A 25,228-nucleotide genomic window follows, 5' to 3' on the forward strand; every position below is an offset into this window, starting at 1 on the left:
CCACGTTTATGGACAGGAAGAATTAACATCATCAAAATGTCCATACTACCCAAAAGCAATTTATAGATTCATAGCAATCCCTATTAAAATATCAGTGATGTATTTGACAGCTGTAGAACAAACATTTCAAAAATTCATATGGAATTATAAGTAACCCTGAATAACTGCAGCAATTTTAAGAAAACAAAGTAGGAGGGATCACAGTACCTGACATCAAACTATATTACAAGGCTGCTGTCATCAAAACAGTCTGGTACTGGCATAAGAACAGACACATAGGTCAACAGAACAAAACAGAGAGCCCAGAAATAAACCCATGTCTCTAGGGTCAATTAATATTTGACAAAGGGGGCAGAAGCATAAAATGGAATAAAAATAGCCTATTCAGCAATGGCGTTGGGAGAGCTGGACAGCTACATGCAAGAAATTGGAATTTGACCATCAACTGACACCATACACAAAAATAAACTCAAGATGGATAAAAGACTTAAATATAAGTCATGACACCATAAAAGTCCTAGAGGAGAACATAGGCAGGATACTCTCAGCCCAACACAACAATATTTTCACCAATATGTACCCTAGAGTAAGTGACAGAAAGGAAAGAATGAACAAACTGGACTTCATGAAAAGAAGAAGCTTCTGCAGGGCTAAAGAAAACATCAGCAAAATGAAAAGGGAACCAACCGTATGGGAAAATATATTTGCCAGTGATACCTCAGACAAGTGTTTGATCTCCAAAATATATAAAGAACTCACATGACTTCAGTCCTGGAAGACAAATGATCCAATTAATAAATGGACAAAGGACCTACAAAGACATTTGTCTAAGGAGGACATACACAGGGCCCAGAGACATATGAAAGGATATTCAGCATCACTAGCCATCAGAGAAATGCAAATTAAAACCTGAATGAGACACCACTTCACACTGGTCAGAATGGCCATCATAAACAAATCAACAAACAACAAGTGCTGGCGAGGCTGTGGAGAAAAGGGAACCCTAGTACACTGTTGGTGGGAAGCAGACTGGTGCAGCCACTGTGGAAAAGTTTGGAATTTCCTCAAAAAACTAAAAATGGAACTGCCTTTTGACCCAGCAATTCCATTGCTGGGATTATACCCTAAGAATCCTGAAACACTAATTCAAAAGAAATTATGCACCCAATGTTCATAGCACCACAATTTACAATAGCCAAGTGCTGGAAGCAACCAAAGGGCCCATCAATAAATGAGTGGATCAAAAAACTATGGTACATTTACACAATAAAATACTATGCAGCTGAAAGAAAGAGCTACTATCCTTCGTGACAGCATGGATGGAACTGGAAGGCATTATTCTTAGTGAAATAAGCCGGGGTAGGGTGGAGGGGAAGACAAATACCAGATGATCTCACCTATAAGTGGACTCTAATCAACAAAACAAACAAGCAAGGAAAATATAACCAGCAACATTGAAAGAAAAAATAAACTGACAGTAACAAGAGGGAAGGGGTGAGGGGAGTACAAGGGAAAAGAAGGGGAAGGGTCAAATCAAGGAACATGTATAAAGAGCCCATGGCCAAAGCCAAAGTGGGGAAGGACTGAGGGAGGGAGGTGGGGATAGGTGGAACAGGGGAAAATGGCGGTGGGAAAATGAAAACAAATGTATTTGAACAATTATAAAAATTAAAAAAAAACATTTGCAAGAAATAAATTGTGATGGGGAATATAATGGATGACATTAATTGCAAAATACCCAACATTTCAGGCAGAAGAAATACCACTATTGCCAAGAGCACTGCCTGGAATGAGAGCCAAAGCAAAACTCAACAAACATAAACTCCACAAATGTCATTTTTCTTAACTAATAAATACATGAAAATAGTCATGGCACATAGTGGCAAAAATAAAAAGACCTTAACACTTGACTAAAATATTAATAATAATATAATATCTTGGAGAAAACTGTGCTCTTTAAACAAAAAGATTTAAATACATTTAAGGAGACAGGTCATTAATTTTGAAGTTAAAAATTTTTTTCTCCATTCTGTTTGGTAAACCTATCAGTATACCCAATTAAAAAATGGTAACATTTTTAAAAAAACACATAATCTCATTTTCTTGAAATTTTTCATGTCATTTATTGGTACATCAGAAAGAGATTGTTTTTCCAGCTGTGAAAGAAAGAGGGTGTTGACCCTTAGATACTTCAGTCCCCATAATGTAAAATGGCCATAGTTTTATGGCATTTAGAATTCACAGAACAGTTATATATATGATTTCTTGAAAAAGAACAACATAACTTTTGAAATAGTGTTAATGCCATTAATTTTTTTTTCAGTAATTTTACTATACATTGAATTATACAAAAGAGCACAGGTAATTTAAAAGAACATAAGCACGCTATGTCCATTGCAGCACTGTTTACAGTCATGAAGATATGGAAGCAGCCCAAGTGTCCATCAGTAGATGAGTGGATAAAACAACTATGGGACAGTTACCCAAATGGAATATTACTCAGCCATAAAAAAGAAGAATATTTTATCCTTTGCAACAGCATAGACGGATCTGGAGGACATTATGCTAAGTGAAATAAGCCAGTGAAAGAAAGGTGAATACCATATGAATTCACTCATATGTAGAATCTAATAAACTGAACAAGGAAAATGGGGACAGACTCATAGATGGAGAGCAGGACAACAGCTATGGGATGGGCTATAAGGGGGCGGAGAGATGGAGCAAAAAGGGAAAATGGACTCATGGACACAGACAACAGTGTGGTGACTGTACGGGGTGGGAGGTGTATGGGGCATAAATGGTAATGGAAAAAATAACAATAAAATTTTTATAAAAAGAACATAGAATCTTCTAGAAGTACAAATCTGGGAGAGTACATTTCTTAGTTAAATTCAACTTTTCAACTGATTTACCAAAGCACACATATATCTTTACTTTATTGTGATAATATATTTCCAGTTCTATTTAAAATAAGTAACTATTTTAATTATTTATATCCTGAAATGTCATTAAATTATTGTTATCCCCAATATGCATATTTCTGAATTTAGAACAACATGCACTCAGCATGGTAGTTTGCCTAATGCTAGAGGTCATTTAAAATGAATTTATTTTACATATAATGTCAGCCTTAAAGAATAAGGGCACAGACTCATTTTACTGAACAGGAAGCTTCAAAGAGAATAAATTGTCCAAGCGAACTATGAAAATCATTCGAAAGATCCCCCTATGGGGACAAGGTGTAACACTGTAACGGAGCTGTATTATGTAATTGCTCCTAAAGAAGAGATGGGACGTGAGACTAAGGGGGCGAGGAACATGGAGGGACTGGATCCCCTGGAACTGCGGGTACTCGTGATTTGAGGCATAAAATCATCAAGAGAGAAAGAAAGGTTGGAGGAGATAGCTTTGGGTTTTGCAAATAGGTACATGGCCATACGATTGCCTCAAATCACCAGGAAAAAAAACCCTGCCTAAATATTACAGGTTTATTTTTTGAACCTTTTCCAGAAGATTTCCAGCCCAATAAATTGAGGATATCAACAACAAAAAAAGAAGAAAAAACCATAGTTTTAAAAATAGTTTAAAAATAAAAGCCAATGGAAAATAGAACTCACTTTATAAAAATCACACTGTAACCAGACCTGATGGAAACTGATGCTATCATCTATTCTACAAAGAAAATAATGCCTGCACACACCAGAACTCATAGCAACACCACCACCAAAGGTAGCTTATGAACCCACATTTGCCGCAAAGAATATCCTTTCTTAAAAACAAAAACAAACAAAACTGAAAATTTGTGAGAGGATGAGGCTGGAGGTCTCGGGGGAGCAGTAAAAGAAAAGTAATAACAAAGCCCTGCCAAGGTGGTAAATCCATTATATCATTATGAAATAGATTCATAGATATGATAGATCAAATAACTATTCATACCAGGAAGCCATATCCCCACAATTAGGCCTGAACAACCTATGACAAGCATACCATATGGCGCACCTTCTGGATAACTAGTGAGAGAAAAGTGTGTCTTAAATACAATTCTTTTTTGATGAGGATCCTAATACTAAGTGCCTCAGAATGGTGAATACACAATATACAGTTAATGTATGAAATTGTGCACCTGAAACCTATATAATTTTATTAACCAATGCCACCCCAATAAATTCAATTTTAAAAAAAGATGAATTGAAAAAAATAACTTGTGCTTGCTGAAGTCTGGTACATGCCAAAGATCTGAGTACTTGGCAAGTGGAAATAGTCAATATATAAAATGTCAAAGCAGCTTCTACAACCAATTACAAGCATTGACTCTAGGGCCTATTTCCCCATATACTCCCAAACTGAAACTGAATAGAACTGGAGGTCCTCAATACTTTTTTTTTCTTTTTTCTTTTCTCCTTTAAAGCAGATATAATGATCAAGCCTTTTTGGTTACTATGCTATACTGCAGGGAAGAAACATTCACTTAGGGGAAGACATGCTGATAACAAACTAAAAACAGCATTCAAAGTGACAAGGGCACATGATCTGGGTATCTTAAGCATTTGGGGAGCAGTATGGTGCAGGGGTACACAGTTTGGGCTCTGAACTTAGTTCAATGTAGACCCTAACTTGCCTCTATCACTTCCTACCTGGTGTGACTTTGGGCAAGTTACCTTACCTCTTTAAGGCTAAGTTGTGGAAAGTATGTGCATCCTTAGTAAGGAGATAAAATGCTTAGTAGTATATAAAAACTGGTGACTATTTTATGGGCATGCTCCTTAATTTGATTCAGTGAAACTTTAAAAGCAAATGCAAGAGAGTAAGGTGGCAATTCTCTTCAGATTATTTTATAAATCTAATGGAATGCCAAACAACATTCCAATGGGAAGCTTTTATAAAAGTGAAAAAATAATTCTAAAGTTCATGTGGATAAATAATAGGCCAAAATACCCAAGAAACTTTTGAAGAAAAAATTGTGTACTATATTTTAAAAATATTTTAAAGCTACAATAATTAATGAGGTATGATAAAAGATCAAGATCAAACAGTTTGGTAAGACAGAAGAAAGTCTCTGAACATATTCAAGAACATAAGAATTTAATGTTTTTTGAAAATAATCAAATAAGGAAAAAAACACAAGTTGAGACACTTTTTTAACCATAAATCTGTACCTTATAACTAAAGTTAATTAATCTAAAATTTGAGATTTAATTGTCAAAAATAAAACCTTAGGAAAAGTGGCTGGAGATATCTTTGGAGAGTAGAGAGAGATTTTTTTTTACATAGACTCCAATGAAATCATAAAATGAAAGTAATTATGTTTTTTCAGCAAATGAATGCAACTAAATTGATCAACAATCAGACACAATTCAAGGGGAAATGACAAACAAGAAAAATATATTTATAGCATATGGCAAAGGGTGTCAACTCTCTAAATTATAATGACAATTTAAAATGCAAATTTAAAATAAACAACATAGAAAAATGAGCAGAGTATACAAATAGGCAATTCTTACAACTATAAATAGTAATCATGAGAAAAAGTCAAAGCTCACAAGTCACTGTAATAACAGGTAATAAATGTTAATTAGTTGGATTGTGGTATATATATATACATATTACTTTGTACACTTTAAATAGATTCAATTTCTATTTGTCAAAAAGTTTAAAGCTCACAAGTCCTAAAAAATAGAAATTAACTTAATATTTCTTGCTTATTATATTTTTAAAGGCTATTTAAAAATTAAATAATAATTAAATATAACATAGTATATATATTATAATGTAGAAAATAGGCATGCTCGTGTATTACCAGTAGGAATCCAAACTAGCATACATATGCTTAGAGTGAATTCGCCTTAGAAAGCCTTTTTAAAAAAATAGTTTCTAGCCTTTAATTCAGTAATTCCTCTTAGAGAGTATGTCTCTTGATTCCATAGCCACCCTTCAAAAGTCTGTTTTGTGATACTGAGACTAGGGCTCTGCAAACTAGTTTCCTCGTCAGCTGGTTCTGTCAATAGATAGCACAGAGAGGAGACCAGGGACCAGAGGCACAGGGGAGACTTGCTCCAAGCTTGCCTGCTGTTCCTGTCAGCTGCTTCCCAGTGACAGCTTTTAACCATCTCAGATAGACTAGAACCAGCTGGCCAGTGCCCCTCAGCAGTTAGGGTCCAGCTCCATGAGGTCTGTTCTCTGAGCACCAGTGTATGGAAGGCAGGGCCTCTTCTCTTAGATTATAGGTTCTAATATCCACAACCTCAACCTGAGAGACTATACTTCAGCACATGAACAGTGGTTTTCTCCTTATTAATTTATTCCACTGACCCAATGTTGCTGGTGGAAATCAGGCTCTTCCACAGGATCACAAGGAAAGCATTCCAAGGATCCATGCACAGGAGACTGCGGTATGGCATGATTTGTGTGTGTGGAAATAGAAGCTACCCCCTGGGTTTCCAACGTCCCATTCTGTAACTGTGCAAGCTGGGATTTGACCACATGGCACCCTTATATATGGCCCAGTGATTTGTGTGGAGGGGAACAGGTCCTTATTAACAGGGTTCCAACCTGGAGGGCGGCTGAGAGCACTCCTGCTCTGAGCCCTTCTCTCCCATGAGATGTAGAACTTCTCTTGCTCCCCAAAAGACTACAAGCCAAAAACCATGCTCAGAAGTTCCCATTTCCTTATCTGTCCATCAGCCAGTCCTGCAAGCAGATCTTCATCTTCTCTGGCACGAGCACTTGTGGGTTTCAGAGTGGCCGTCGTCTCACAGCAGCTCTCTCCTTCAGGATCTGCAGTGCGCTGCTCCCCGTCTCCAGGTAGTGGTCCAGGAGCCGTGTGCCATACATAGTGTCCTAGAGGCTGGAGCCCAAGGCGGCACACGTCCCAGCATGAGTGAGGTGTAAGCCCCTGGTGGGCCCAGCATCTCTCTGGTCCTCTGAGTGCTCCTGTCCATGTGGGGAGCAGGGCCAGAGGCCCAGAACATCCAAATGCCAAAAGCCCAGAGAGACAGCGAGCTTGCATGAAGCTCCAAAGCAAGAGAGTGACTTCTCTGTACCAACTGCCCATACCAAGAGCGTGAGCCAGAGAGAATGAGCAAGAGCAAGTCTTTCCGCCATCAAGTCCTTCTCCCTTTAAAAACACCCAAACATGAGTGGCCCTGCCTCCCTCTGCCAAGCCAGACTAGTTTCAGAATATGCCACTCAAAAGTACCGTCCTTCAGAAACACAGAGGTCTGCATCTCAGCATTCCTGGTCACAGTTCAACTCCAAGCACCTCCAATGAGTCCGTGTGCGCCTGCCTGAGTCCTCCTCATAGTGTCCGTTTCTCTCCTCCAGAGCTGCCTTTACTCCAGCCATCAGCTCACCAACGTATCTATGTGCTTGGCCAGGCAGGTCCCCCACAGTGCCACCAGCCATCTTCTGCGTGGGAGGGGCACTGAGAACATTTCCAAACCATGAGGTCTCCAGGAACTCACCAACTATCTGGACCTAAGGTTCCCTGTGACCAGCTAGGCTAGCTAGGGGAAGGGCAAAAAGCCCACATACCCCCCCGAGACCTCCAGACATCTGGACTGTGTGTTTCTTACCCGCTGCAATGGAAAGGCTTGGCTCAGAAATTCCTGCGCGACTGAGTATCTGGCTCTTCCTATGGCAGATGAGTGTCTGCCACTTTTGTCAGCCCCCCAGTGTTTCTGACCCTCTTTTGGCTGTCATTTTTAGTCAGGGCAAGAGTTTCCCAGCCACATTCAGGTGCACATGCATCTGTTAGTCCAGGGTTCAGCATTCAGTCCCCGCAGCTCAAGCAGCTGCTGAATGAGCTTCCCCTGCACCCCTGCTACGTCACAAGTGACTCTGCCAGCCCAGGTTCTCACAGTTACATTGTCTTTGTTTACAGTTTGCCCCACTCCAGCAGCAGCCTCCTTCCCTGCCCCTCTTTTCAGAACCAGCTGTTTTAATCTGCCCTTGTTATACAAATGTGCCCTAAGCACTGTGCCTTTCCAGCCTCCCTGCCTTACTGCTTTTGGGGAGGTTCCCATGTTTTCCAGGAACCTTTGCTGAGCTCTACCCTGTTACAATTTCTGTTTGTTCTGCTATGGAAAGATTCAAACATGTCTTCAGCAAGGCCAAGACAAAAGCCAATGTCCAGAGTGTCTGCTTCGTATTAAAGCTTAGCCCTGGACTTCTGGCCAAGATGGAGGCGTAGGTGGATACACTCTGCCTCCTTGCCCAAACAAAAGAAGGACAACAACAAAGTTAAAAACAAAAAAGAACCAGAACTGTCAGAAAATCAAACTGCATGGAAGTCCAACAGCCAATGAACTAAAGAAGGAATGTTCATCCAGACCAATAGGAGGAGTGGAGATGGGCAGCCAGGGCAGAGAGGACGCGTGGCAAGGCGGTGGCTGGCAGGCTGGGTGGTCTCACATTTGCATGTGGATAAACTGGAGGAACAGCTGGGGAGTGAGACAGGCCATGCAATCCCAGGGTCCCAGTGCAGGAAAAGAAAGCCTCAAAACCTCTGCAGATGAAAACCTATGGGGGTTGCAGCAGCAGGGGAAACTCCCAACCTCACAGGAGAGTCTGTTGGAGAGGCCCACAGGGTCCTAGAATGTACGCAAACACACCCACTGGGGAATCAGCACCAGAAGGGCCCAATTTGCTTGTGGGTAGCAGGAGAAGTGACAGAAAGCCAGCAGAGAGCCAGCAAACGGCATTATTCCCTCTTGGACCCCTCACCCACAGACAGTGTCTCAACCCAGCCACCTGGGTTGCCCCACCCTCGTAAATACCTAAGGCTCCGCCCCTTCCAATGTAACAGGCACACAGAGACAAAGAAATATGGCCCAAATAAAAGAACAGATCAAAGCTCCGGAAATAGAATTAAGCGATGAACAGATTGCCAGCCTATCAGATGCACAGTTCAAAACACTGGTAATCTGGATGCTCACTGAATTGGTTGACTATGGTTGCAAAATGGAGGAAAAAGTGAAGGCTATGCAAAGTGAAATAAAGAAAAATATACAGGGAACCAACAGTAAAGGGAAAGAAACTTGGACTCAAATCAACTATTGGGAGCAGAAGGAAGACATAAACATTCAACCAGAAAAGAATGGAGAAACATGAATTCAAAAGAATGAGGAGAGGTTTAGGAACTTCTGAGACAACTTTAAATGTTCCAACATCTGAATCATAGTGGTGCCAGAAGGAGAAGAGCAAGAAATTGAAAAACTTATTTGAAAAAATAATGGAGAACTTCCCCAATCTGGCCAAGGAAATAGACCTTCAGGAGATTCAGGAAGCTCAGAGAGTCCCAAAGAAGTGGGACCCAAGGAAGCACACACCAAGGCCATCATAATTAAGATACCCAAGATTAGATATAAGGAGTGAATCTTAAAAGCAGCAAGAGAAAAGGAGAGAGTTACCTATCAAGGAGTTCCCATAAGACTATCAGCTGATTTCTCAAAAGAAACCTTGCAGGCAAGGAGCCGGCAAGAAGTTTTCAAAGTCATGAAAAGCAAGGACCTACATCCAAGATCACTCTGTCCAGAAAAGCTACCATTTAGAGTGGAAAGGCAGGTAAAGTGCATCCCAGACAAGGTAAAGTTAAAGGAGTTCATCTTCACCAAGCCCTTATGATATGAAATGTTAAAGGGACTTACCCAAGAAAAAGATCAAAAACTATGAGCAGTAAAACAGAGGGCGGTGGGAGGGGGAAGAATGGGGGAAAAGGTACAGGGAATAAGCAGCATAAATAGCAGGTACAAAGTGGAGGTTAAGAATAGCATAGGAAATGGCGAAGCCAAAGAACTTGTATGTACAATCCATGGACATGAACTAAGGGGGATGGAATGCTGGGGAGTGGGGCAGTACACGGTGGAGGGGAATAAAGGGGAGAAAAAAAATGGGACAACTGTAATAGCATAATAAATACAGTGTTAAAAAAATAATAAGTTTAGCCCTTTTGGAGCCCAGAGGCATCTGCTAAGTGGCCTCAGTCTCTGTCCAGGTAGCTTAGCTTGTTCTCTATTGCACCATTGGCGGAGTCCACGTGGCTGCCAGCAACGCAGCTGCTAAGGCCGCATGGCTATGGAGAGAGAACATGCAGCACAGCGGGAAAGCGCGTTACCAGGTGGGCAAGAGAGAGAGAGAAGTCATTTTGGAGTCTGCTGCAGGCCCCGTAGCTGCTATAAGCACGTAGTTGTGTGCTCTTGGAGTGGGGCGGGGGGGGGGGAGAGAGAGAGAGAGAGAGAGAGAGAGAGAGATTCTTTGTTCCCTGCATTATATTAGCTTGGGTTTGGGAAGGACAAGGTGTTTTTTCAGAAGAACCAATCAACTTCCCAAACTTTTGTGGGGCTTTATATTGGCCCACTCCCTAATCAGACTGACAAGCCCCTGTAATCGAGCACCTCCCTCTGCGCCCCCACCTCCAAACATTCTGGTACCCAAGGGGCGAAGGGAGGAATATTAACCCCCTAGGAGGAGCAATGCTGTAATCCCCTGGGGTGTGAAAAGCTGTAGCTTCCCAGTGAAGCAAACAGCCTCATGCTTCTTATTTTTGTTAAGCTCAATATCTAAGTCCCCTTTGCTCCCCTTCTCAATATCTAGCTAAACACTGACAGTAACACCAAGATCAAATCTGAATCTCACACATTGCATCTAGTTGTTGTTCAACATGATATGGCTACATAATATTCCATCTATTCATATACTATACGTTTATTTGACTAAATTCTGTCTTAAAGGACATTTGATTTGTATCCATTTTTTTCTGTTATTGTAAATGATACTAGAATAAATATCCTTGAATAGAAGTCTTTGTCTGTATATCCTATTATTTCTTTTGACTAATTTAGAATCTTTAGGATGATCATTCAGTACCCAGCAGGAAAAATGAAATCATTTAACAGTTATTTTAACAGAGAGAATGTAATGTAGGGAACTGGTTAAACAGGTTTGGAAGTTTGTAAAGGCTAAAAGGGAGGCTGGAGATGCGAATAGTAAATGCATGAAGCAACTACCTCTTTAGGTCTGGGGAACAAAGGGGTTGGATTATTAAAAACTAGACAGTTAGAGGCCTCTGTCACTGACTTGAGATGGTTTGTTCCTAGGAGGGGAAAGGAATGTTCATTAAAAAGACATTCTGAAAAGGAAGAGGAAATGCCTGGCATTCCTTCTCCATCTCCCCTTCAGCTGAAAACAAACAACAAGTTAATTCTTATGTGTTTTGGTAAAATAAGCCAAACAAAAAGAATTTTGCCACCATAAACATTGAAACCTACCATAATTCTGCAGAGATATGGAAAGCAATTTAAAAAGTACATGTGATATAAAAACTGGGCTTTGCAGTGGCCATGATTATCTAAAGCAAATGAAAAAGACAATACTGTAGGAATTAGGAAAAAATAAGAGGGCAAATTATACCAAAACATTCATTAATTGTAAAAGTCAATTCAAGTCCATTTGAATTTTTAAATGATAGAGGTTGGTGGAATTTAAGCAACAGAACTTTATGCATTCTTGAGCATGTATGATTGTGCACACAGTAGGTTATCTTCTACCAGTGCCTGACTATCTTAGAAAGTAAAAGCAAAGAAGTTGAAAACTACAGAAAGAACCATACAAGGGCTTTTCTGACCAAGTTCACTCAGATGATGAGGTTTTTAATCTCTCTGAAGCTTTAACATATTTTACATAGCCTGAATTCATAAAGCACAAATGTAATCTGACTTCAAAAAGTACAAAGAACTGACTGAAAAATTCACTCTAGCCTGAGCATGATGGCTTCTGCCATTCGGGGGATGAGTCAGCACTGGGATCCCAGCATCTACGCTCTCAGTTCTCTCCCCAAAGCCTCCGTCCCCAGACTCTCCTCAGGCATCTCCAGCCCACTCTGTCCTCAGTGTTCACAGCAGCACAATTTACAATAGCCAAGTGCTGGAAGCAACCTAACTGCCCATCAGTAAATGAATGGATCAAAAAACTGTGGTACATTACACAATGGAATACTACACAGCAGAAACAAAGAAAGAGCTACTACCCTTCACGACAGCATGGCTGGAACTGGAGAGCATTAAGCTAAATGGAATAAACCAGGAGGTGAAAGACAAATACCACATGATCTCACCTATAAGTGGAACCTAACTAACAAACAAGCAAGCAAGCAAAATATAACTCAAGACATTGAAATAAAGAACAAACTGACAGCTACCAGCAGGGAGTGGAGAGGGGAATAACGGGGGAAAGGAGGAGAAGGATCATCAAGGAATATGTATAAAAGACCCATGGACAAGGCCAAAGTGGATTAGGACTGAGGGTGAGAGGTAGGGGTGGGTGGGGGAAAATGGTGCCAGGAAAATGGAGACAACTGTACTTCAACAACAACAACAAAGAACACTGTAATAGCATAATCAATAATATATATTAAAAAAAGAAAAGGTATACATCGCCACTCCTAGTTGCTGAATTGGATGGTGTTCATGAATGTGAAACTAAGAATAATGTAATATTAGGAATTAAATTAAAAAGAAAACAGAAAAAAAAATCACTTTAGTAGACTCCCTGCCTACTTCCACCAAATCATTAGGGGTCAAGTAGCTGGACAAAGAAGGCAGAGACAACTTAGCTTCACTGCATAAGCAGTGCCAAATAACTCCAAACCAGATGGGTACAGATGTAGAGAGCAACTGAAAGCTAAGTTCACTATTTTCCACACAACTCCAAAAGAAAGAACCACAAATGGCATTTAGCTCCATCGTAAACCACCCGGTAGGTCAGCAGGAAGCTTGTGATGAGCTGACAGTCCAGGAGACAGCTCTGTCCAGAGGGCTCCCGTAGTAATTTCCTGTGTGAAAAGCTTGCTGCTGTTCTTGCATTCCTCAGGGTGCATTTCTTATCATCTCAGAGGATGTTGCTCTTCCCCAGGAAGAGGAAGGAACCAGTTGTTGCTGGATGTGTGGGCTGGGAGCTGTCAGGCATTTTTGGCATGCCTCAGTCTCAGCTGTGGGAACTCGGGACGCGGCTTAGATTCCCCGTCCTCGGACAGTCGATAGATACTACTGCAGCAGTTGGGAGTCGGAGTTTAGAAATACAGTATCTCTGGAAGTTGGAAGGCAGAAATAATACCCGAAACTTCAACACTTCCAGTATCCAGAAATGTGCTAATTTTCTAAAGGAAATTCTAAAAAGTATTTACTCTGTTGGGCTCCCAGATAGCATGTTTTATAAAACCCTTTTGTAGAGTCAGCCTCTCTGCCTCTCTCTCTCATATATACATATACACCTACTTCTAACTATCTACCTACCTACCGACTGACCTACCTATCTATATACACAAACATATACATTTCACACAAAAAAAGTTTAAGTGGAGGGTGACCAAAGTTTTGCAGGTATTTAACAAACAAAAAACTAAGAACTTTTGACCTCCCCCTCTTAGGCGCCTAAAGGAATTCTGGAAGAAAAACCTGCTTAAAGGAAGGGAACATCGCACCTCAGCGAGGTCGTTGTAAGATAAACTAAATGTGGCAGGCAGGGAGAAATCCAGCAAAGCCTGTTTGTTGAACTTCCCACTATGCCGCACTGTCTCTGGATGGCCCAGCAAGAACTTGTTTACCACCCCCTTGTTCTTCCTCCTCTACCTGTGAATTACTTGCTTTCTCTTTAAAATCCCAGAACCCTGACTCCTTGTCCTCTTTCCAGGATGGCATATAAACCTCAATTACCCAGTGCATCCTTGGGGCTCCTATTCTTAGAGTACCCCCACATGGACATTTGTAATACATTTTGTACATTTCCTCCTGTTAATCTGTCTCACGTTAATTTGATTCATTTTTTTGCACCTCCACAAGTCCTAAATCACTTTTGTCAATAGGTGTAAGGATCAGTTTTACTGCATAAAGTATAATTTAACGAGGGTTATTTTTAAAGTTTTAATTAGTTTTAAACTTTTAGTAAGAAAAAAACCACTTATTAATGTAAGTTTTCTTTCCCTGTGACCTTGAAACTTAGAAGGAATGAGGTTTAAATTAGTAAAGTCTCCAGTTTGGCTAAATCAAACATGGAGCTTAGTGATTATTATGATTTTTATTAAAAAGTATATTTGATTTGGAGGAAATAAGAAAGCCTCTGACCCACACTGTTAATCTCTTATTACAGCGGTACTCTCTTAGTCAGTTTTATAGATTTCCAGATCTTCATTTCCAAACAAAACAAAACAAAAAACCCCAAAAACCAAAAACACAAAGGAAAAATATTCCATGTTCCTTTAACAGACTAAAAAGTTTTAGTTTTTTAAAAAAATTTACAACTCTAAAACATTTTTTCCCCTAAAATGTTTTTTTAAAGGTCCACGATCACATTCACAAGTGTCGGGACTTTTTATAACATATGGCTCCTCATGTGCTCCAAAGGGAAGGACGCAACTAATTTGGGAATAGTCACTTCCCATCACTAGTATTAATATTTTCTCTCATCTCTAAAATAACATATCTGAAATATATATATGCTGTATTGTCCATTTTTAAATAAGAAATCTGTGAAAATGGTGTTTTTCATCTCTTCTGTAAATTATGTCTGCCTTATTTTTAAAATGTCTCTGACAATTTAATTACCTCATTTCTTACAATTCCAAAGGGCAATGATCTGTTAAACACAAAAACTTAGCTTCCATGGCTGAAAGTCTTTTTTAAAAGAAAGGGTTTATTAAGCCATAAAGGACCAGGTCCTGGAATATGAAGTCTAAACCAGCAGCAGCAGCACTGGGCGCAAAGGCAACAGGAGCACTGCCCTGGCGTGGAGGAGCACTGTTATACACTATGTTCTGGGGATGGAAGACGGAAGCTGTTTTGAAAGAATTTACATTGGCTACAGATAAGGGGATGGGATAGAGTGAGATGGGGTAGTTTAGGGATAGGTGCAGAGTCCATGAGGAAGTGTTTGCTTCTTTGGACTGGTTGTAGGCAACAGTCTGGCAAGTTCATGTGTAAGTATGAAGCTGAGGCTCCTGGAGTTCAGTGGCATCTGGCTACTTCTTTTTAGATAATTGTGGAAATAGCCACCTGGAAGTTAGTTCAAAATTCCAACATAAACTCAGGAATGTGAGCAGTCTTTTGTCAGCTGGCCCCCAGCTATAAACAGGCAAACCACCGAACTGCTCTGTCTCTTCCTCTCAGGCCCTGGTCGCCATAATTTAGAACAGCTCAGATTTTTTTTCTTGTCACTTTTAAAATTATTTCTCAACTCTGATAAGAATTGTTTTTACTCTTACTCAGCATTTTAGAGGTATACTTAACTTTTTGAGTCACTGGATAAAAAAACTGCTATATCTGATCACCTGACAAAAAAGTCTTTTAATAAAAGGAGGATAAATTCTGGAAGGCACTAGCCAGTGGGTCCAGAGATAGATTCTGCAAATGCTTATGATCATTTCCTTTCGAAGGCTTAGACCAGAAGCGGAAAGCAGGTAGGTAAGGCCACTGAACCAATGCCTACAGATGAAAATGTTTCCTAAAGCTTAGTAAACAGCAACAAAGTTACAAACAAACGTACCTTGCTTCAGAAATCATTTGCACTAAACTTACAAATCAAATGCCACCTTATAAACTGTTGCAAAGTTTAGAAATTTAAAAAAGAACCTCACCTATCTCCAAATTTAGAGGCTGTTATATGCAAATAAAGGAATATTAGCATACAGAAAAGTAATGAAAGCAGAAGTTTCATGCAACATGATTTTTATTGATTTTCCTGGAAAAGGAAATGAAAATCTGGGGACAATAAATTGCATATTGCCATCTTATACTTTCAAAGTTATACATTTTAGTTTTAAGACATTTAGGTTACCATACACTATGTTCCTTCAAGTAAGTATTTCCGAATCTTTGCTTACATAAGCAGTTAGGAACTGGAATAACTGAACTAGTTATGCAATGTTGTTTAGCAACCAGGACAAACGGTTGCCACAACATTCATGGAGATATTCTCTCTTTATCTGCAAGTTTACTCTTTGTATGTCCATGTATTTTGTTAATACATTAATTTTTTCAGGTAGCATATTCCATATGACAACCTCCATGAAAGTATATAACCCTTTGCTTCCTAAAAATAGGCTCATGCAAAAATCTTTCCAGAAGGGAAACGAATACACTTTGCTGAAAAAATACAAATCTAAATGACATCTAAGGAGTGTGTTTTACCACTGCACTTCCCAAAGTTACAGCAACAGCGGAGTATGTCTTGCACTGATGCAGCTGATCACTTTACTGATCCTAGAAAAGGTGACAGAAAACCACAATTCTTTTTCTCTCAGCAGCCCCACTGGCAAAAAAATGTGAAGCCAGGAGATTAGGCCATCCTGAGAGTACTCAGGGCTACACCTTACTGTCCCTGGGGAAAGGACACCGGGGAATCTCACAGTTGACATCCAATCCATCAGGAAATCCTCTTGGCTCTGCCTTCAAAATGCATCCAGAATCCCAAAGCTTATCAGCACCTCCTCTGCTAGCACCTCAGGTCAAACCACCATTGCCTCCTGTCTGATTATTTAACTAGCTTTCTAATTGTCTCCCTGTTCTCCTTCCACTGCCCCCCGCCCCCGCCACCCAATCCTCAACGCAGTAAGTAGCTGAAGCGAACCTGTTAAAACGTCAGATCACGTCCCTCCTCTGAAGGACACCCTTGGCGCCTCCTGTCTCTCTCTCCGCCTGGCCTTCCAGCACCGCTCCCACTCACCTGCTCTTTCCAGATACTCACATGACTTGTTCCCTTCATTCCTTCAGTTCTTTACTCAAATGCCACCGGTAAGGTGATTCTTGTCCTGACCGTCCTATCTAAATTATACCCCTCTTCCTATCTGCCTGCAGTGCTTTTTCCACCTTTGCATTTTTTTGGTCTACTGTACTATATAGTCTATTTTTTAAATTTGTGAATTGCTTGCCTTCCCCGCTACAATTTAGAACGTAGACTTCTCTGGAACAGGAGTTTTTGTTCTGTTTACTTTTTCTAAAGTCAAGAACAGTAAGTGGCACAGAATAATTATTTTAAAAATATGGATTGAGAGCCAAAAATGTAAGTGGCTCTATTCCCTGCCTTCTACCTCTACTATCCATTGTGTTACGCAACTTAAAGACCTCAAACTAGACTGACAGACTTTTATTACTGTGGTATGTATTGTATTTTCAATTATTTCTGAGGCATCTACTTATACCCTGATGTTCCCAGCTGAAATGTCCCCATCAAAATTCTACCCATCTCTGGTCAGGTCAAGAAGTAGCCAAAGGTTTTCTTCTAGAGAAGAACCCTAGCCCATTAATGATCTTTTCTGAATACTCCCATGAGGCACCTTTCATTTGACAATCATGTACATTTGGCATCATATATATTGAAACTGCCACTTATTTCTTACACTGTTATTTCTCCCTGGCTAGGCAGTAAGTTTCTCGAGGTCAGGTAACCAGCTTGACATCCTCCTCAGCATCTAATGTGACATATTCGTGTAGTCTGGCTTAAATATTTTGATTGATGAGCAGCAAAAAACTGTAGACATTGATAGTTTTCTATGATGTAATTGTAACTTCTCAGTTTATTGTAAAGAATTCAACTGACCTGGAATACTGTCCCTTATTCTAAAGAAAGCTGTACACATTATTGTCACATTCTCTGCACAGGTTCCAGAATGAAGATGGGATACTGTTTCAGTTCCCTGAGAAGAGTGCAGTTTTTTGACGATCAGGGTAACACTGGCAAGATTATCAACTTCATTTTCTTCATTTATAGGAAAAATAACAAAATTAACACTTCAAAACTTAGGAATATGGTTTATATAAAAACGAAAAAATTGATAATCCTGGAGTATTATAAATAAATTTTGTTCATAGTCAGTATTTTTATTTTTTTTAGTTTTTATATTTTTTTTATATTTTATTTATTTATTTTTAGAGAGAGGGGAAGGGAGGGAGAGAGAGAGGGAGAGAAATACCAAAGTATGGTTGCCACTTATGCACCCCCAACGGGGGCCTGGCCCACAACCCAGACATGTGCCCTGATGGGAATCAAACTGGTGACCTTCGGTTTGCAGGCCGGCACTCAATCCACTGAACCACACCAGCCAGGGTTATAATCAGTATTAAAAACAAAAAAACCAACCATTTTATATTAGGATACAGAAGAGAAGTTCCTGTCTTGCTGCTTGCCTTTTGAGTGGGGTAGGGGCCCTGGAACGTGTTATGTAACTATATCACATCAATGAAAATGTTAAATGCCCTTGTACAATTTTGATGACAAAGCCTCAGTCTCATTGTAACTGAATAAATGAAAATATTGCAAGATTCAATGGAATCTTGACCTAAAATAATTTTTAGAAAATCAGAATATAATAAGTGACAACATAATCAGAATAAAGATTAAAAAATTTGAGGTCAATATTATTAAACTGTGTCTATATGACAGCCAGTATACGCCTTTACAGAAACACTACTTTACAAAGCTTCAAAAATGCAGATTGGTAATAGCTTATTTTGATCCCAAACTATTGTATCAAATTTCCTGCCTGGTATTAGCAACACAAGTGAAAGCCAGAAGACTCCAACTGTTAAACAGAATGCAATAATTTCTTCTGTGTCGTAAGAAGGCATCAGAGCATAGATAGCAGTACACTCAGAAGTTGTCCTGCACATATTAACTTAAGCCAAAGTCGAAATAGAAACCAACTATTTCTTACATCATAACAAACCTGCTTTTATCCTAGAAAATTTGACAAATTAAGATTTAAAGAGTAATTTTTTTATGCCCCATTTGGATGAAATAAATTTCTAAGGAAACTTTCTTCCAGTTTATATAAACCAAACAAACAATTGCCCAAATAAACAGTAACCACAATAAGAAAAACCAAACCCACCTTTAAACTGCTTTTACTGAATTCTGGTATTTCTCTGGGTTTTTAAACTATAATCACAGGCAGAGTTCACAGCACATATTTAATGCAATTGTGCTACACGCCAGAATAGAAACAAATCTCCTTCACAACTATGTCTGATTTGTTGTGCAGAAGCAAAAAGAAAACAGTCAAGGTTTAGATGAGACCCCAGATTAAGAATTACCAGTAGATAAAAGTGATTTTACTTTTGTTTCCTATACAATTATCTATGAACTAAAAAGATTATGTATATACACTAAAGACACAACCGACTGAATGAGAGAAGATATTTGCAAATGATATATCCAATAAGGGGTTAATATCCAAAATACATAAAGAACTCATACAACTTAACACCAATAAATAAATAAATAAATAAATAAATAAATAAATAAATCCAATTTAGAAATGGACAGAGGACGTAAATAGACATTTTTCCCAAGAGGAGATACAGATGAACAATTGACATGAAACAATGCTCAGTGTCACTAATCATTAGGGAAATGCAAATTAAAGCCACAATGAGATATTACCTCACACATGTCAGAATGGCCAGTATCACTAAATCAACAAATAGCAAGTGCTGGTAAAGATGTGAAGAAAGGGGAAACTTAGTGCACTGCTGGTGGGATCGTAAATTAGTGTGGCCAGTGTAGAAAACAGTATGGAGGTAACCGAAAATACTAAAAGTTCAGCTGCCATATGATTCAGCAGTTTTACTTCTGGGTATTTACCTAAAGGGAACAAAGACTCTGATGCACCCCTATGTTCACTCTAGTGTTACTAGTAATAGCCAAGATACAGAAGCAATGTAGATGTCCATCAGTAGCTGAATGGATAAATAAGATTGGCATACACCCACACAAACACACATACTCACATGGATTTTGTTCAGCAATGAAAAAGAATAAAATCTTGCCATCGCAACAACATGGATGGACCTAGAGGGTATCATGCTAAGTGAAATAAATCGGATAAAGAAAGACTCTCTATATGGTATCTTTAGAGTACTCTAAAGATACTCTATATGGTATCACATATAAGTGAATCTAAATGAAACAAAATAAATGAATAAACAAAACAGAAACAGACCCACAGCTATAGAGAACCAGCTGGTAGTTGCCAGAAAAGAGGAGGTGGGAGGGATGAAAAAGAAAAAAGAAAAAAAAACTTCAAGAGGTAAAAAATAAAACAAAAATTTTAATAGCACCTTAGAGATATCCTTTTCCTTTTAAGATTTTATTTATTTTTAGAGAGAGGGGAAGGGAGGGCCAAACATTGACATAGAGAGAAATGTTGATAGGTTGACTCTTACATGTGCCCTAACCAGAGATACAACATGAAACCTGGGACAGAACCCACAATGCAGACACGTGTCCCAACTGGGAATAGAACTGGCAACCTTTTGTTTTGCGGGATGATGCCCAACTAACTGAGCCATAGGGTCAGAGCTGAAGATATTCTTTTTTTAAAAAAAACTACATTATAGTTGTCCCAATTTTTCCCCTTTTGCCCCTGACCCAGCACCCCACACTCCCTTAGGCATTCCCCCCAACATTGTTCATGTCCATGCATTGTGGGTATTAAGTTCTTTGGCTACTTCATTTCCTATACTGTATTGTACGTCTCCGTGGCTATTCTGTAACCACCTATATGTACTTCTTAATCCCCTCACCTGTTCACCCATTCTCCCCCTTCCCCCTCCCATCTAGCAACCTTCTAGTAACTAACTTCTTTTCTCTTGCTTTTAAGAGTCTGTCTTTATTTTACACTTTGGCTTTTTAATAATGATGTGTCTAGGACTGGGTTTGTTTGCATCCATCATAATTGGGACTCTGCTTTCTGAACTTGCATGTCTATTTCTTTCGCTATTTTTTCCGAAAGATTTCCAAATTCTTGCTCTCTCTCTTTTCCTCCTGGCACCTCTAAGAGGCAAAGGCTGGACCTCTTAAAGTTGTCCCAAAGGCTGTTTATACTGTCTTTATTTTTTGGATTCTTTTTTCTTTGTGTTCTGATTGGTTGTTTTTGCTTCCTTATGTTCCAAATCATTGATTTGATTCTTGGCTTCATCCATTCTATTGTTGTTTCCCCATAAGTTGTTCTTTATTTCAATTAGTGTATCCTTCGTTTTGGACTGGATCTGGTTTATGCTGTTGAGGTCCTCACTAAATTCCTTGGGCATCCTTATAACCAGTGTTTTGAACTCTGCAACTGATAGATTGCTTATCTCCCTTTTGTTCAGTTCTTTTTCTGGAGTTCTGATCTGTTCTTTCATTTGGGCCATGTTTCTTTGTCTCCTCATTTTGGCAGCCTCCCTGTGTTTGTTTCCATGTATTAAGTAGAGCTGCTATGATTCCCTGTCTTTGTAGTGCGGCCTAATCCAGGTGGCATAGCCTCCCCTATCACCCAAGCTGGGTCTTGAGGTGTGCCCTTTGTGTGGGCTGAGTACACCTTCCTCTTGTATTTGAGCCTTGGCTGCTGTTGGCAGGTCAATAGGAGGGATTTACCCAAGCCAGTCAGCTGTAAGGACTGGCTATAACCATTGACCACCAGCTTCTATCCTCCATGGAGGATTAGCTGTGCAGGGGCAGGGTGGTGTTGCTCCAATGTGGTCTGTGGCTGTTCAATGGGTGTGCAACTCTGGGGTTTCTTGGGTGTTGCAGGCCAAGGTCAGCCTCCCCCCAGTGTTCTGCCCAGGGCTGCCCTGCATAAGATATAAAGCAGTCTGAGACAGATGCTACTTGTTCTGGGCTTGGAGGCTGTGAACCTAAGCTGGCTGCTTCCAGTGCCAGGCCTTGGGCCATTTAGCAAGAGGTAGAAGGTCTGGGGGTTCACTGAGGTCAGTTGTTGCTTATTTGAGAAGATTTAGGAAGTCGTGAAGGATGAACCAAGACCAGCCATTTATATGGAAAAGCCACTGTTAACAGCCTGGGTCAGTCTAAAAACTGAGTGGGATGGGGCCTCAGGTGATCTCCAAGCTGGGGCAAACAGGGTTAGCCAGCTTGATGGAGTCTCAGATATGGCACCTGCCTGCCAGCTCTGTGGCTCTGTGGGCAGAAGGTTTAGAAAAAGGACAGAGGCCTCTGCCTGCCTTTCTGTCTGGGAGAAAGCTGTCTGCCATCTCTCGCCATGATGCCAGACACTTCAGTTTCTCCCTATATGTCACTTGTGCCTTTCAAGCTGCTGCCCTTGTGCTGGAGCTCGAAGGGAGTGAGTCTGAGTAAGTCTGTGTGTGCGTTCTTTAAGAGGAACTGCTTGGGACTCCAGAATTTTCTTCCACCAACTCAATCCCTGCTGGTTTTTGCAGCCAGAAGTTATGGGAACTTACTATCCTGGCAAAGGAACCGTGGGCTTGGAGGGCCTCATGATGGTCTAGGACTCCTCACTCCCAAGGTATCCCTCCCGAATTTTTACCCCCCACACATGGATGTGGGGCCAACTGGTTCCACATCTTTGCCCCTCCTACCATTCTGGATGGATGTGGCTTCTTTAATTCTGTCAGACTTCCATTCAACTTGATTTCTGACAGTCCTGAGGGATGGCTGTCCTATAGTTTAGTTGTAGTTTCTATGTGGTTGTGCAAGGAGGCAGGCCATGTTTACCTACCCTCCATTGTGACTGGAAGTCTAGAGGGAGTCTTTATAAAAATATAAATGCTTTATGAGCATCTACTCCTTTAGAAAATGCGCTAGTAAAATATATAAAATTAGGAGTCTAATACCTTGCCTGGAGGCAGCTATCTTCCAGGTTGTAAAAGAATCTACAAAGATGGGACTTCATAAACCTAATCCCAAAGTAGTTCAGAGCAAACAAGCTTTTGTGTTCCTGTGCTTTCTTGTTTTTTTGTTTTATTTTTATGTAGCATCAAGCACACAATTCTAACAGTGGAGTCTTCCTTTCAATGCTTATGTATTGGGTTGAATCATGGGAAACCCTGATATTAAACCATTTTATCTATAAAACGGCAATTACATATAATTTAATATTATCCTAATGTAGATAATAATTATGTTCTTCAGTCTTATTATTCTGCTTTGTATCACAACTGCAAAGCTGTCATGAGTTTATTATGCAGAACTGTCCACTTTCTAAGTCCCACATACACTGTATTCCCTCTGGATTACCATCCAAGGGCCGCCATCCTGCTATCAATTGCTAGGTGGGCAGTGATGCCACCTCCATAGCACACAGCCTGTCAAGAACATCTGGGCTCCTCAGGTGATGAAGCTTTGCAAAGCATGAAGGGTACTGGCAGGGAGAGTGAGTCTCAAAGTGTGAACCGAAGGTGTTTGAAGATGTGTGGTACCTTCTAGGTCAGGAACACCCAATTTTAATCTATGACTACCTCCCAAGAAGGCAGCACATCCCAAAGCCACCTAGTTTTTGTTCCCCTCACTACGTGGGCCAAATCTGACTCTCCGCAGCTGGCGCACTTAAGCGGCATGCCTTTCTGTAGTGACAGCGCCACAGCAGTGTCGCCACAGACTACGTGCTCCTCTCATTCGTCCTTGGGACCAGCTGCACTGACCAGCAGGACCAACGGCAACAATGACCTGCCTTGCAAAGATTAACAGATTCAGATCGAAAGGCTGATACTCTCGATTTTTGAAGATGTTGGATGTATTGAGTAAATAAATACCCTGTATGGAATTTTTACAAACAAAATTGCAAGTATTAGAAATATTTCTGAATACCTGCATAATCCACCAGGAGGGATTAACAAAGGGAAATAACAAAGAGAAGACTATAAGTAAGTTTAACACCTCTGAAAGGCAATTAACAAAGAAAAAAGTCTGTTCTGTGACAGCAAGTGAGACGTCATCTGGGCGGCATTGAGAGATGAAAACTGTGAGTATGAATTAGACTGAGCTCCAAGTCCTAAAGTGAAGGCTTTTCTGGAAATTGTGCTGCTCCCCCTTGTGGCTATTTAGACACATCGTAAACATGACTTCTGGTACAAAGCTTTTTTCTATGCAAAAATGTTAGGCTATTTAGCCCACTTTTTCTCTCCTCTTCCACACACTTTTTAAGAAAAATGGATTGTGCCAGGTAATTAAATGTCACTTAAATGTCAAAGAAAACTTACTGTGGTAGAATCAAAAGAAAGGACGTCCACAACAGTGGGTGTAGAGGTCTGCAGGTCGATTACCTCAAGCTTTGGATTAATCTGTATATATATGTAAGGATAATATTAGAGTTTTATACCATAAGAAAGGGCATACCATTTGTCAAATTTAGAGTATATTTTCTAATATATTCTAAAAACAAAATATGTTGGTAGTTTTAGTAACATGGATGTAAAAATTTTAAACGAAATATTAGTCTATCAAATCTATCAATGTATAAGACCAAGTAGAATTTATTTCAGAAATAAAAAGTTAACTTCACATTAGGAAATCAATATAATTCACCTATAACAGGATTTTAAAAATAAAATAAAATGACCCACCTCAAAAGATGCAGAAAAATGTCCTAGCCAGTTTATTAACACAAGAAAAAAACAAACAGTATTAAGATATAAGAATTGGAACAAAAGAAATAAATTATCATTATATGTAATATAATTAGCAATGGAGAGATCCTCAAAGCATCTACTGCTACATCATTGGAACTAATAAGAGTTTACTATATTGAAAATCAAAATACGAAATCAATTGAGTACGTCTGTACTTCAAGACAGTTAGGAATGTAGATTTTTAAAACATATCATTTACAATAACATAAAAAATTTAAATACATCAGAATAAACACACAAGAATGCATATGACCTGTACAGGAAAAAATAGTAACACTCATATAAAGACACTAAATAAAAAACTGTAACATAAGGATCTTAGATGAAGAGCCCTTATTTATGGACAATAAACATAAAAGGAAAATGGCACCTCAAGTCAATAAAGGGAAGATGATTTATAGTTGAGAAAACTGGCTTACTATATGGATCCCTGACTAACATACTACATACAAAGGTGGATAGCAGATAAACTAGAAACCTAAATGTTAGGTTAAAATTATAAACTTAATAAAGATAAATGTATAAAAACATCTCTGTGATCCAGGTTTGAGAATGACATCTTAAACAAAAGCTTCAAAATCAAAACCATAAGGAAGAAATGGATCTGATTATACCAAAATAAGAATTTCTGTTTAACAATGAATACCACAAAGTTAACAGTCATGCAATGGAACAGAAGGAAGGTAGTATGATATCTAAAACTAAGAGAGGACAGATATCTAAAATATATAAGAAAAACCTACAAATCAATGTAGAGAAGAAAGCCAAAGAAAAAAATTGTAGAAAAGAAAACCTGACAGTTAACCAGCATATGAAGAGAT

The 25,228-nt window shown here is 39.5% G+C and overlaps 1 protein-coding gene across 4 annotated transcripts in view; it reads right to left on the reverse strand.

Moving 5' to 3' along the window:
- The window catches only part of POC1B (POC1 centriolar protein B), a 107,820-nt gene that overhangs the window by 26,192 nt on the left and 56,400 nt on the right, over positions 1-25,228 (reverse strand). For 3 of the 4 annotated variants that reach the window (XM_054580183.1, XM_054580186.1, XM_054580182.1), the window contains exon 10: positions 23,979-24,059. The exons of the other annotated variant lie outside the window; for it this stretch is intronic. In XM_054580183.1, coding sequence (XP_054436158.1) covers positions 23,979-24,059 — 81 coding nt within the window. The remainder of the gene's footprint in view (positions 1-23,978; positions 24,060-25,228) is intronic. 4 annotated transcript variants of the gene reach the window in all.

The sequence above is a fragment of the Pteronotus mesoamericanus genome, unplaced genomic scaffold (assembly GCF_021234165.1).
Source record: "Pteronotus mesoamericanus isolate MK-2021 breed Mesoamerican mustached bat unplaced genomic scaffold, CSHL_Meso_final contig_56, whole genome shotgun sequence".
NCBI classification, from domain to species: domain Eukaryota; kingdom Metazoa; phylum Chordata; class Mammalia; order Chiroptera; family Mormoopidae; genus Pteronotus; species Pteronotus mesoamericanus.